The sequence below is a fragment of the Plectropomus leopardus genome, chromosome 12 (assembly GCF_008729295.1).
Source record: "Plectropomus leopardus isolate mb chromosome 12, YSFRI_Pleo_2.0, whole genome shotgun sequence".
NCBI lineage: Eukaryota > Metazoa > Chordata > Actinopteri > Perciformes > Serranidae > Plectropomus > Plectropomus leopardus.
Window position 1 is genome coordinate 14,008,079 of NC_056474.1, and position 14,764 is coordinate 14,022,842.

Here is a 14,764-nt window from a genome sequence, read left to right on the forward strand (position 1 = left end):
ATATTTTTTTTAATACGGATAGATGTATGTGTGTAAATAAAAAAGGGGATATATAGTGTTTTATGAATTATTACTGCTGTCAATATTACAAGGCATTAATATCATGTCTCTGTGAAACTTCAGTGTTTCTTGAAACCCACTTTTTACGTGTTTGCGATTCATAGTTGTTACGATAATGTTGTTCCCGTTGTTTGTATGTGTTTAATATGTCTAAAATCTTGTTTACATTTGGAAAGTAGTCTATAATACTTTACGGATGGGTAATGTAAAAATAAAGGCGAGTCAAAATTTTAATTTTATGCATTGCATTGGCCCTTCAAAGGTATTTACACGGTTAAAAATGACTGGAGTGATTACAATTAGTCAAATAAAACCCCAAGAATTAAGTCTAGTCATTTTGAGGCAGAAGCAACCTTTCAGTAACAAGATAGCAGCTGAAATCACTGTTTGGCATTTTATTTGTTGCATTAGTGTTTTAAAGGTATTTAAAAGGGTAAAAGAGGACTGGGTTGGCTACAGTCTGTCAAATATATTCACTCTGAATGAAATCAAGTCAATCTGAGGCAGAAACAACTTTTCAGTGACAAGATAGCAGCTGCAATCATTTTTTGGCAAGTTGAAAATTTCATTTAATAAATTGCATTGGCCCTTTAAATGTATTTACACAGGTAAAAAAAATACTGGCGTGATTACAATTAGTCAAATACAACCCCCAAGAATTAAATCTAGTCATTTTGAGAGAGTAACAACCTTTCAGTAACAAGATAGCAGCTGCAATCACTTTTTGGCAAGTTGAAAATTGCATTTTATTTGTTGCGTTGGTCTTTAAAGGTATTTACACAGCTAAAAAGGGACTGAGTGAGCTATAATATGTCAAATATAATCACTAAGAATTAAGTCATTTTGAGGCACAAACAGCCTTTTAGTGACAAGATAGGAGCTGCAATCACTTTTTGGTAGTTTTTTATGTGTTGTATTGGCTCTTCAAAGGTATTTCAACAGGTCAAAAGGACTGGTCATAATTTCGGGCACATAGCAGGTAATACAATGCAGGCTCATGTTTAACACATACAAACAACGGGAACAACAATATTGTCAATAATCGCGTAAATGTCATGCCTGACCAAACTATAAATCGCAAACACGTGAAAACTGGGTTTCGAGAATCATTAGTTTCATAAAAACATACCTATGCTTTTACCACGGACATAAACTTATGTGTATTTACATGCACCGACTGTTTGATCCATGTGAGAGCAGCTGAAGACGTGGACACTGCGCGATACAGATTAAACAGGCTGCGCGCGCTCCCGCGGTTGGCAATCAGTCTCGTGCAGACGATCACTTTTTGGCACGACACCGGGATACGCCTGATGGCAAACCGAGCGATCCCCAACCACAGAGCCCCGCCCATTCCGTTACCACCACACAGCCACGAACTAGCCGTTAGCTTATCACTGTTGTTAGCATTAGAAACCCGTCCACGCAAAGGTCTACATCCCACTTTACGTCTGGTAAACATTAAGTAAACTATCCGACCACTTTAAAGCAGCAGAGACAAACTTAAATCCAGCATGTGCTCCGTTCATGGTTGTGATTCGTGGCGTCGCAGTGCGCAACGGTTCAAGTTACCGTAGGATCCAGAGAGGAGGCTGGAGTGGGTTCAGTTCATTTTTGATCCAACGGGAAACGACTTAAAGAATCGTCCTGGACGAAAACAGGATAATGGCAGGATCTCAATGTAACAATCATGTACGTAGTCATGAGTTTTGCGTGTGTACTTTTCGTACAGTAGCCTGACGTTTGGTCAACAAGCGTGTAACGTTACTTTGTTTACACTAACGTTACAGTCACACTTCATTATTCCATGTAGGCTAGTTAACATCATTTCACCCGAGGCACATGTTTGAGTAACACCCTTTAAGAGTAACTTGGACGTTTTACAACCATTTTCTTTTGTGTGTGTTTGTTTAAGTGGTCGATGTGAATAATTTTTGACGTTGGCCCATTAAAAAGAGAGATGTCTGCAGCTGTCAGCCATGCAACGCCCGCGGGTTAAAACACACGAGGCAACTGTGCACTGTATGTCACACGATTCAGTTTTTTTTTTTTTTTTTTTGCAGAATAGTTGATTGTGATTAATTGCATTTTTCATCACATATTTTAAATTCCATTGTTTTGATTCACATGTCTGTCAATGGGAGAGTTATGGGTATCCACAGAGCTTATTTTCATTCAGATATCAGAAAGGTCAGAGGTCAAGGGGCTACTGTCAAATAGACATGCTATGCTTAACATTGCCAACATTTATCTTAACTTTGGAGCATTATTTAGCCCCCTTTTTTGAGAAGCTAGCATGACAGGGTTTGTACCATGGTTGTTTCATATGATGCCAGTATCATCGCACTAGCTTTAAAACTCAGCCCGGTATAGCCTTGTGTCAGATGTTAATTGACATGATGGAAAAATAATATTGCGTTATGTATCGACCTTAATAGCTGACCGCCCTTTTTAAAAGGACTTTAAAAGTTGTCAGTTTTCCCACTGACAGGCTCAGATTGTTACATATCTGAAGTAACCCTTTACCTTTTGCTTGATCCGGTCTGTTTTGTTCAAGTCTCTCTCAAAGAAGTGTTGTTCTGAAATCACATGGGATGTGACTTGTTGCAGGAAGACAACACGGGAAACACGAGCAGGAGTTGGAGAGTACCGCATGGTATAGTTTGTTGTGGTTGAGCACAGAAGTTTAGAAAAAGAAAAAAGCAATGGTTCGTGGTTGCGCATTTCCGAATTGTAACAACAAAATGTCAAAAAACACTTGGCGCAGCTTTCATAGACTCCCTTTGTTGGATAAGGACTTGCTGAAGTTGTGGCTAGCTGTGCTGCAAATGGATCTCAAAACTCCGGTCCATACGCTGCGCCTTGCAGACCATCGGGTCTGCAGTGACCATTTTGCCCGGGATGACTACTGCCAGTCAAAGAGGAGAAAGAATCCCAAGCACATTTTCCTAAAGAAAACAGCTGTTCCAAAAGTGGAGATACCTGCTGCAGACAGAGTGGAGGTAATTTTATGAGCTAAAGTTATTATGTTGACCTGGAATAACAATAAACACCAAAGCACGGCAGGATACTGACAAAATCAATCAATCAATTAATACATGATTAGAAAGTACAACATTTTAGCTGATTCAGAAGTGATTATAAGAAAATAAAATAGACTTATGTAATTTTCTCAGCCATTGAAATTCATAAAAACTAAGCAAGTCATATCAAAAAGCTGACATTATCTGTGTGACTTGTCAAAGTGTGTGTGTGAAATGACAATATATTTATGCTTAGGTATTATGCAATCTATAAGACAAATTTAATGCGTACATTTGCACATCCTATAAATTAGGAGATACAGAGGCACGTAAAGGCAATAAATAATGATGGTAACACCAGTTATTCCAAAACCCTCATTTGTTTATAAGTTATTTCTAATAAGATGAGATAATCACAGTCTGTTGTCCACCTCTCCTCACCTCAGTTAGTAAGAGACTTTCATCTGTATATTGCAGCTCAAATAATCAGCTAAATGATGGACCTGTTTTCACAGCAGACAATCTGACTTGTCCTAGTTGGAAAAGCACAGGTAAAAATTATAACATTAATCATGGCTCAGTTCCATTAAGTGTCCCAGTAAGCTGTCCCAGTAAGCCTCCTTCAAGTGGAAATCAGTGTTACTGAATACAGCTGTGCTTTTCCTGATATTACATGTCGAAATGTCTGCTGTGAAAACGTCTGTCATCCATGTCATCGAAAATCTTTTAGATAATACAAAGCCACACTTTGTGCACTCCCTCTGACTTGCGTTTCGGGTGCTGTCTTCCTGCAACAAGTCATTTTTTGTGAGATTTCAGAACGAGAATGCTCCTTGAGCGAGATTTAGATGCTATAACAAACAAACTGGATCAAGTGAAAGGTAAAGAGACAATCTGAGGCTGTCAGTAGGTGGATTTCCATTACAGATGTGCACAAAACTTAACCGATATTTTTCAAAATGTCAATAAAACACAACTGCGAGATGACTGCGTTTCCACTGAGCGATGTTATGTGACTTCTCCTCTCGCGTTAACACTCCAAGAAGCATGGCGATGGATGTTCTAAACATTAGCAGCTTTATTTCTTTTGCAGCCACCGCACTAGCCGTCATTTTTTCCAGTCGAAGGTGACATGAGCGTGTTATGCTCGCAGTAATGGAAAGGCAAGCCTCCTATATGTGGGAGCTGTTACATATGAGGGATTTCTGGGAGGTGATAGTTCAGGATTTCAGAGGAATTGTGGATTCAGAATTTCCAGATGATCTTCTCAACTTTTGAAGAGTTAAGTGATTCAATAAAACTTCTTGTAGTGCCTGCTGCATCATGCTTGAGGGAGCCAGTTCCTACAGACAAGTGTAGATCCATGGCATCATGTGACCTTTAAAAACAGAAAAAAATGTTTCCATTGCAGTTTTGCAAAAAGCGTAAAAACCTTTTGCAATAAATGGGAGTTGTTGTTTTTTTGAATTGACGTGCTTCCATTAGGCACATTTTATATTTGCAATTTTAATTTTTGTGAAATTTGAGGCTTAATGAAAACCCACTTTGTGACAGTAATAACCACTTTTTAATGGCTGTACAGTGATGGTGCACTGTTGCCTTATCTGGTCACAGTGCGGGTATTGCATGGCTGCCAGCTGCAGGGCTGTTTCTCAGCAGTGGAACAATTGAAACGACTGTTCAGACTCACATCAGTCACCTAAACACCTAAACTATATTGTAAAATATAGGTAGAGTTTAAAAAAGAAATTACCCTTTAAGAGTCATAGTAAACTGTTTAAATCAACATCCTTCATTTAGTAGAGATTTAAAAACAGTCATTTAGTCTATGTGAAGAAAATCATGCCCAATTTTTTTAAAAGTTATAATTTAGTGGGCTTTTGCAGCTCAGTTTAAATGCTGCTTCTGCTAACAGTGCTGTTGAGCAGGGATGCACAATATTATTGGCATTTTCAGTATTGGCAGATAATGGCTTTAAAATGAAATATCGTTATTGGCCACCATGCTGATTTCTGCTGATATCAGAAACCAATATATTTTTCAAATGATGGTGAAAATGTAGAAAACAAGAGTCCTAAGTTTAAGTATTTTTCTTAGTTTGCACAGTGAATGATTATTACATACATTGAAAAGCATTGTATTTCTTGTCTCCATCTGCTGGTGGGCTATCATGATAACAGTCTCAATAATAGGATGTTAATTCGGCTACAGGAGAGACTTGATGATCACTAAAATTAGGTGGGGTTAAAAGTGGATATGTTGATATCGGTTGTTTTCCAAATGGGTTGTTCTATATTTCAAAATTCAATGTTGTGCATCCCCACTTTTGAGGTGACACACACAAAATGAGTACTTATCATGCCACTGGTGCCCAGTCTGTGATTTTTTTGTTAAATCTCTGCTCACTTCTTCAGGCTAATGTAGCTGTTCAGCCTGCAGGTGTTCAGTACACACAGCACACACACACAGCTTTGACTTATTTAAGTCAAAACGTGTTCATGATGCTGTAATGTGCTCTGAAATCTAATATTAATGTGTAGTTTTTGTTTAACTACAAGCTTTTACTTTTGTCATTTATGTAGGGAACCACAGGTGCTGCACCCAGGATGTGCTCCGTCGTCGGATGTGATTCGTGGCGTCGAAGTGCCCAAATGTTCAAGTTACCGGAGGATCCAGAGAGCAGACTGGAGTGGGTTCAGTTCATTTTCGAAGTCAACGGGCAACGACTTAAAGAATCATCCTGGACTGATATCACCATTTGTATTGAACACTTTACCGATGACTCTTTTGAGCACCTGACTCCAGCGACTGGCACGGTCCAGCTAAAGCCGAGCGCTGTCCCATCACTGTGTGTCAAGTCAGAGCCCGAGGACCCTCTGGAGAGCCCACAATATGTGGTGAGTCCGCTTACACAGCCGTAACATCTGTTACTGTCCCCGTCCTACCTCCTCAACACATCACCGGATAGCATATGTCAAACAAACCAGGTAAATGGTTTATTTTCAGTTTAACTCAGCAGCACACTGTTTCTTATTTACAGAACCTGCTTTCAGTAGCTATTAATCTTTGTAAATGAATACATAATAAATGATGCCATGTTTGCTTTTTGGTATTACAGCCTAACAGTAGATAAACAAGTTTGTCGTTTACACTAAAAATATTTCTTTATTTCATATAATGACCCAATTTCATTGTAGGTACATTTTTGAGATGCATTAAGTGTCCCAACCATAGTAACTAGGGCTTTATTATAGTTATGTGCATTCAAATAAACAATCAACATGCTGAGTGGCACAAAAATCTCAGTATACTGTACAAATCGATATCTTTTATTTAATTAAGTATCCCACTGAGTGTATATTTAATACATTCTATCACTTCCATGCACTGTATATGTAGGCCTGTTATTAGCTTATTTATCACATTTTGTTTACTTTTAAGCTACATGTGATGAGCTTTTTTCATGCTTGTCATTAATGAATTATGGATTTAAGTTCAGATGCCACTGTATTATAAGCTCCAAAGCATAAAGAGTTAACACTTCAGTAATACTTGCAGACCTCGGCGAAACGCCTCCTTCCTGACTGACGTGTCATAAATGACATTAAAACGCACCCTCTCGTGTAATATTTGCTTAATTATTGGCTGCTTAATGTTACGTTACCTAACCCAACTTTTAAAGTTACAGTTACCATATGCTGAAATATTCAAATTGTAGTGCTAACCCCGGTGTTATCAGCAGAGGTTAGGTGGCTAATTTAACCCTTTAAAACCAGAGCAAATTGGCTTCTGTTTTCTCTCTTTTTTAAATCATAGGAAGAAGGCAATGAGCAACTTAAAGAAACCCAAAACAAGTGGGAAAGTAAAAATAATTCTGTAAAAATACTTAAACATTTATAACTATGATCGCCATGCAGTTATTCAGTACACGTTGTCCACTCAGTGCACAAACAGCTTTCATTTATTCGAAGTCATCATTTGTATTTGTGATAACTACATACTAATTTTAGTTATTTGTGTGTAGATTTTGTTAAACTTTAGTTTTGTCATGTGTGTAGGAGCCTGTGGAAACCAAACATGCTGATGGTTCATGTGATGATCCTAATCCACCAACTTCCCGCTCTAAAAAATCAAGAACTACTTCAAAAGGTAAAACACTCGACTTGCGTCCGTCCAGATTTCGATAAAGACAATATGTATTTGTTAAAATATTTCTTTATTTGTGAATATTGAAATTATTTTGCAGGTTCTCAAGCAAGACCTTTGTCAAGTGGTGTTTTAATGTCTAAAAGACCGAATGCTTCAAACGCTGTCACTTCTGGGTCTGACCTGATGCAACAAAAACTCCCAAATATTGAGTTAAACAGTGAAAAGTGAGTTCAACAGCTCAACAGTTTTGCTTATTTTCTGTTAAGTTTACATCAGATTGACTTTTTAAATCTTCTTTTTAATTGATTTTCAGAGCTGCGCTTCTACAGACGTCAGGAAAATATGCTGTGAATGAAAGCTGCCTCCTCCAGCTGTTCCGCCGCAAGTGCCCGTCGTGTGGCTTTAAACTCCTGTTTGAGAAGGTCACCTATGGGGTGCTCATCGTCTTGAAGCAACAGTGTCTGAAGTGTGACTATAAAAACCAGTGGAAAAGCCTCGTCGATTACACTCTTCCAGCAGCTGTGAATCAACACCTGACAGGAGGCACAGAAGTAACAACAGAGACCCAACAGGTAGGACTTAAATACTCAGACGTACTACAGCATATTCAGACATGCTGCCTGTATTATAATGACCTCAGAACCTACTTGATTCCACAGAGTGCCCAAAAAGACGACACTAGTTTGTGTTTAGTTTTGCGTTCTCAGTGATCAGTAGAAAAGGCTGAGTAGTGTTATTAATTATTAAGGAAACTGCCGTTTAGTTGTTATGATTATGGCTGTAGCACATTAGTTCTTTATGGGTGTAACACTAACTACACGCAGGTGTTGTTAGTCTGTAGTTTGTCTTTGAATGATGTCTTACATTGGTGCTCTGTCCAGATGGAGGGCAGGCTACTGGATGCAGAGACTACCAACACTACTTAGATGTCTTAGATTTATGCTGTTTCAGGCTGTTGCAATCAGCCACTTTAGATTACAAAAATAGTGGGACGTAAAAAGGGTAGCAAAAAAAAAAAAAGTATTGCAAAACAGTGGCAGATGTGGATCAAAACCTCAGTCCTCAGTGTGGAAGAGTAGACTCAACTAATGTCAAACATTAACGTTAAAGCTCTCTGTTAATAGAGTGTGTTGTAACAACAAACACGGACAAAAAGACCAACAGCGGAGTCCATGGCTTTACTGAGCATAAATGTGACGGTGGAAATACATGATTTTGACTCATCAAAGCGAAAGTGACGTTGCTATACCAACTGCTGGCCGGCTTACAGACCGTCACTTCAGCGTTCCTATTTGTGAGTGAAAACACACACAAAAAAAGCCCTTGAAGACATGTAGTTCTCGGGGAATAGTGGGATATTACTCTCAGGGAGTCCTCAGAACTTTTGGTCGGAAAACACCAATAGATTGAACCACAGATCCGAGCAATAAGCATATCCTCCGCCACAGCTTCAAACATCACAGCCAGGCAGAGCAGCTGCAGCCGCGCTCACAGCCAGTGGCCGTCGGAGCTCGTTACTGTGAAAGGAATAATGAGGGATAAATGCATAATGCATAATGTCACATCATCTCTCCTTTTTGTAGTATCTGCAGAGCATTTCCCCAAACTGGCAGTCTATTATTGCCTGCATGTGGGCTTATTGCTCATATAGAGTTTATTTCAATTATAATAACAAGTCATAATGCTTCCTCTGCCTGTCTCCTTTTTTTGGTAACAAGGCTTTAATATTCTGTGCTGTATAGACTTGGAAAAGTCATGCCAGGTTGTCATTCTTGTCATTGTATTGTTCACAGGAAATGCCAACAGATGACAACCCCAGCAGCACCGTCTTCTCTGAGATTGTAACTTTCAGTGATGAAGAAAGTGATCTGTCAGATGAAGGAGAGGAAGGTGATGAAGGTGAGGTGAGTTCAGACGGGGATTGGAATCCAACTGGAGATATTTTGCTGGCGGAAGAGCTCGCAAAGCAGTCTGAAGAGGAAAGCGAAGATGAAGATGAGCTCGAAGAGGAAGAAGAAAACTCTGATACCCCGGGTGGCCTCAAAATTAATGAGCTCTGCACAGAGTGCGGAAGTTTCTTTAATATTCTGAAGCCTCACACTTGTGAGCACAAAGTAAAGCCCTTTTCCTGCAATATATGTGGCAAAAGATGTGTTACCGAGACGTCTCTGAAAAATCACAGCAAAATACACGATGAAACGTACGAGCATCCCTGCAAATACTGTTACGTTACCTTCAAAACGAGGGTGGACAAACTTAAACACGAGCAGACGCATCAAGACGAAAAAGAGCCCTATAAATGTCCTGACTGTCCAAAGACATTTGCCAGCAGTAAAGTACGCAAAGTACACCTGGCAAATCACAGAACGGATCCAAAGGTGTACAAATGTGGAGTTTGTGGGATTGAATTTAAGGATGTTCACCATCTGCGGAGACACTCTGTCGTGCACACGGGATTGAAACCGTACAAGTGTTCAGTGTGCGAACGTGGCTTCAACCAGTCAAGCCACCTGAAATCTCACATGCGTCTGCACACGGGGGAGAGGCCTTTTAAGTGTCGGCATTGTGACAAAAGGTTCAATCACAATGTGAGCTTGAAGAGTCACGTCCAGCGTTATCACTCATCGAGCTCCGGACGTGAACAGAAGAGAGATAAAACAGATGAAAATGCGAGTGACACCGGCGATGCAGAGGACAGCGGGAAAAAGAGAGGCACAGACTCTGAGTTCGACAATACAGAAGAAGTTAGAGAGGAGACGGTGCAGAGGGAGATACCAGAAGTGCGAAAAAGCAAAAAGAGGACCACAGGCAGACCCAGAGGAAGGCCTAAGAGAGATGCAGCGGGCAACTTGATTCCAGCAGGACAAACCGAAGGCCAGCGTTCAAACACCAAGACTGCAAAATCAAAGGCGAAGAAGTTCAAGAAAACAGGTTCCAGTGATGAGGAAAGCGAGGACGAGCAATCAGACAGTGACATGTCCTTTGGATCTGCAGGAGAGGAGGAGGAAGAAGAAGAAGAGGAGACGGCGAGAAAGATCACAGGGAGATCAAGAGGGAAACCAAAAAATGACAGTGACTCTGATTTTGACCCAGAAGAAGAAGCAACGAAAAAGAGGTACGGCCGCCAGAGCAGCGGTAAGAGCTCAGGGAAAGGAAGGGGAAGGCCAAAGAAGAATTCAGAAGAAAATGATGAAAATGCTTAAAACAGAACTCAAGGACTAATTTAGTGTGAGGAAATAAAAGAAGCGGTAGGACTGTTATCTCTTGAGTAGAGATATTAAAACAAATTTAAAAATGAGAATCAAAATATTAGCACAGGCCAGCCTCTTTCAGACGCGTCTACACACATACAGGTATTTCTGAAAATGGATATTTTTCCCTTCTGTTCTAAAATATAATTCTGTCCACACGACATTTGTATTATAAAGTAGAACACAAAAACGGCTCCAAAGGTGCGCCGACGTTAAAGTGTTCAGACTGCCTTTTTCAGAACACCTACTGGAGGTCTCATCCCAGCTGATCCCCCATGGACAGACGGATGATTTTTTCTTCCGCTCCTCAGCGACAACAATCCCACTCGCAAAATCGTCCCACCCTCTGCTGGTTCGACCGGTCCTGATAATTCAGAACCTTAATTTCTGCGGGACTTAAGCGCTGACGTTGAGGTGGACTGAATAAAAGGCGGCAGCAGCAGACACCTCCACCTGTACGTGAAGCGGTGCAGCAGCGCTGAGTCTCATCAGACCGAGCAGTACGAACAAGATGTAAACAAACCGGAAGTCCGCCGTTGTTGTTACTGTTTCTGTCTCATTTTCATTACACAAAGCTACAATAGGCATGCACGAATTAGGAGATGGTGCCATGATTATTTTATATTATATATAATATATTATTTTATCGGTCTGTTTTACATGTCTACACGGAAAGACGATAAATGTAGTTTTGAAAAATCTGCACCTCAGATGCCATTTTAGAAACATTTCAGTTTTAATGACCCAAAGCTCTGCTTGTGTTTGGACAAGAGGCCATAACGTAGAGGAAAATATACTTTTTCATCAATATAGGTGTAGACGACGCATAAATCAAATCATCTTTTACCGCGCAGTAATGGGGGGTCAGGCAGTGAGTCAGTTGAGGGAAAAATATCAAAGATGATTAATATAAAAAGATGAGTAATGGGTGCATGATAAGAAAGTGACTATCAGTGTAGGGTAAGGTAATTGCAAATAACCTTTGGATAATTTGGGTCAACAAATGTAGGAGAAAATGGTATTACTGATGGGAAATATGTACTATAGTCATGTATTGTACAAATAATGTAAGTTTTAAGCTAAAAAAAAAGCACCTTTATACTGAGTTCAGTGCGCTACGGCACGGCCAGTTTTCTTTTGTCCTCTTGTCTTTTTTTAATCACTGTAAAGCTGCATAATTATGTGAATTCAGTGATTTATCACTTGATGGGGAATCAAGAAATATTCAGAAAGGAATTCATTGTTACATGCTTTGTTTTTGTTTTGTTTTTTTAAAAAATCGCTGTTTCATAATTTTACCTGTTGGTTAATAGATCAGTTTTGCTCAATGGTAATTTTCTTTTATACAATGCCTTCAAATTTATGGAAACATAAATTGTTGAATACGTGGAAAAACATCTGAGCTTCAGTGATATTCAGTGTAGCCTCAGAGAATATGGACCATACCTATTGTTAAACCAATTAGTTACAAATTGATAATTTTTAACATTGCTGCTGACTATTTTGGATTATTTTGCTGCTTTCTCGATACAAATTGGTTTCAGTTTACTTTGAAAAAAGCTTCAAAAATCAGCTTGCAGATGGTTGAAACTAGCTTGAGATACAGTTGCTGAATCATGAGTGAAAAGAAGTTTTGATAATAACACATTTATTGAGATGGATTGTTTTGATACTCATCACCTTGGCACATTGAAGCACCTCAGAGTTTCTCTGAATGCACCACTGAGGAAGGCTTTGCAAAAAGCCGGCTTGTATTCAAACACAAGTATATTAGTCTATTATTTGGAGGCCGAGTCACGGTCTCTGATCCCGTGCACCACTTGAGATATGACGCATGCGTGATGTAACTTAATAGTGCACCAGCTATTCAGCCTTTCTGTAAGTGCAGATCAGATTTTGCTGCATATTATGCTGTAGCCCAGTGATATGATGCAGTACGACTCTGTGACGACTTCTCTTTTTAACCACCTTGAAATATGCGAGGGAGTAAAATGCAGGTTAATAAAGAAAGAAACAGATTACTGGAGATTTCTTCACTGTTTTGAATTACCTATCAAAAGTAAGTTTCAAGTCTCTGCAGGTGCACTGCCACACTGGCCAGAAACTTACTAGAACATGTTAAATTAATGTTATTTGTAGAGGATGGTATAAAATATGCACAATATCCAGTATGGACCTTTGAGAGATTGCAGAGTTTGTTACATATATATATTTTTTTTTTTAAATGTGTCTTTGAGAGCCTGTCATCTTAGCTTGTGCATTAGTTTATTGAGTGCGGTGAGGAAAGATTCATATTTTTACTTAAAAAAAAGAACAAACAAACTCAAACTGGTCCCTGGGGGGCTTCAGTGGAGCTGCGGTGAAACAAGGATTTGACAGTTGACTTTTTCCCCTAACTCTTAATGCTTGAATTTAAATGTTGAAGTGTTGAGAGTTCCCACTTTGATCATAAACCCTGAATGAATCTCCCCCGCTCACATGTTTATCCTCTCCCCCTCTCTCTCCCTCTCTCTCTGAGCTGGTGCTTAAGCTGGCTTCAAGGTCCATCAAGTTTTTCTGAGTGTCTGAGTCGGCCTGTTGCTGGGTAAACCTAACGCTGCTGAGTGGATTAGATGTGCCGACAGTTTGCAGGTCTGAACGTGGACGAATGTTATGAAAACAAAAGTAAAAAGGAATACATTTTAGCTTTTAATGAGCTACTTACTGACTCGTTTCAGAGCGACAGGATGTGTGCACAAGAGGTAGATAAATAGTTTTGAGGTCTCTCATTCAACTAGTTGTGTAAATCAGATACTTGACAATGTATTTAAAGCTGAGTGTTTACAAGTCCTCGATGGAAAAACCGCCACTCAGCTGCAGTTTTTGTAAAGGTCAACAAGACGAAATGCAAAGCGAGGCTCCTGCTTGGTCTTATCACCGAGTCATTTATCGGAAAATTTGACAATCAGTCACAGAATTAATTAAAGACTGTAATTCTGTGGAATCATTTTTTCAGATTGCCCTTTGGCTCATGAGTCATCGAGGTTTGATGGGTTTGAAGGACGGGCTGTTCGTGACTGATAATGAGGTAATTTGTTCAGTGTGCATAATGGATTTATTCAGCAAACTGTACTTTTTACTTAGTGACCTCTTGATGGTGCATATTGTTAAATTTCACAAACAAGATAGCACAGTTTAACCGTTTGAAACCTGGAGTGACATCAGTTTTCTTTTTGCTGCTTTTCAGATGCCTTTCACAAGTATTTCAGCCTTTGTATCTGAAGCAATTTGGTGTGATTTTTTACAAAAACATTAGAAAAATAGGGCAACTTGGTAAGAAATGTTCCACAAATGGCAAGAAATTAGTAGATTTAGAAAATTATTTGTAAAAAAAAAAGACTGCGAAAAATCTCTGAGAAAAAATATCTAATTATCATATTTACATATTTAATTATGTTACGTTTTAAGCACTTTTCTCCAAGTCTTGTTTAACGTGCCGTGATTGTAATTTCACTATATATTTCTTCTCAGTAACTGTAACAAATTATATTTATTTTGTCATTTAATTAACACAGTTACATAAAACTAGTTACTACCCACCACTTGTTATTGATACTTATCCCAAAATGTGAGAGGGACAGTGCAAGATGAGAGCGCAGTTGGTCATTGTAGATTCATCACATCATAAAACTGTTAGACCAAGTGGACACAGTGAAACCATGTTAGATTACCGTAGGTATACTCAACTTTATTTACCTGGGGGCCAGTTTTGCAAAATGACAGAACACTAGGGCCTATTAATAATAATAATAATTAAAAAAACTCATTTTTATCCTACAAAATTATTAAACAAGGCAAATCCAGTCACAGCAGCCCCACACATACTCCCCTGGCACCTTTTTTCATAAACACGCTCAGCTTAAATGCTTTTTTAATGCACTCGGGCCCCTTATTTACATTCAGAGTAGATCAAATAAATTAAATCCTAGTGTAAGTCATGTTTTTTAAACTGTAAATTAGGAAATGGGCAGTGGGCCACTATGCACCCCATCACAGGCCAGATTTAAGATGAGTATCATAGACCTACAATATTTATTTGTCCAGGCGTCCATCACCAGGGTGATGATAATGTCCTGCTAGTTAAAGAAACACCACTAGATGTCCTCCTTGTCCTTCAGACTCATTTTGCAAAACAAGCGTGACCACAGCCAACACAATTACTATGGTAACAGTTACTCCTGCCGCAGTACCTGAGCTTGCTTTTTGAACGAGTCAGGGATGTGATCTCTCCTTTCTCTTATC

General features: G+C 39.2%; 1 protein-coding gene across 2 annotated transcripts; it reads left to right on the plus strand.

Moving 5' to 3' along the window:
• The first annotated feature begins 1,446 nt into the window (after positions 1-1,446).
• Positions 1,447-13,723, plus strand: LOC121952003 (RE1-silencing transcription factor-like). 2 transcript variants are annotated; one of them, XM_042498508.1, is made up of 6 exons: positions 1,447-1,752; positions 5,666-5,980; positions 7,142-7,232; positions 7,330-7,456; positions 7,546-7,804; positions 9,026-13,723. In XM_042498508.1, the coding sequence occupies exons 1-6, from the start codon at positions 1,726-1,728 to the stop codon at positions 10,433-10,435; spliced, it is 2,229 nt and encodes a 742-aa protein (XP_042354442.1). In that variant the 5' UTR covers positions 1,447-1,725; the 3' UTR covers positions 10,436-13,723. The 2 variants fall into 2 exon arrangements, with proteins under 2 accessions (XP_042354442.1, XP_042354440.1); XM_042498506.1 differs by lacking the exon at positions 1,447-1,752 and adding an exon at positions 2,752-3,062.
• The last annotated feature ends 1,041 nt before the right edge of the window (positions 13,724-14,764 follow it).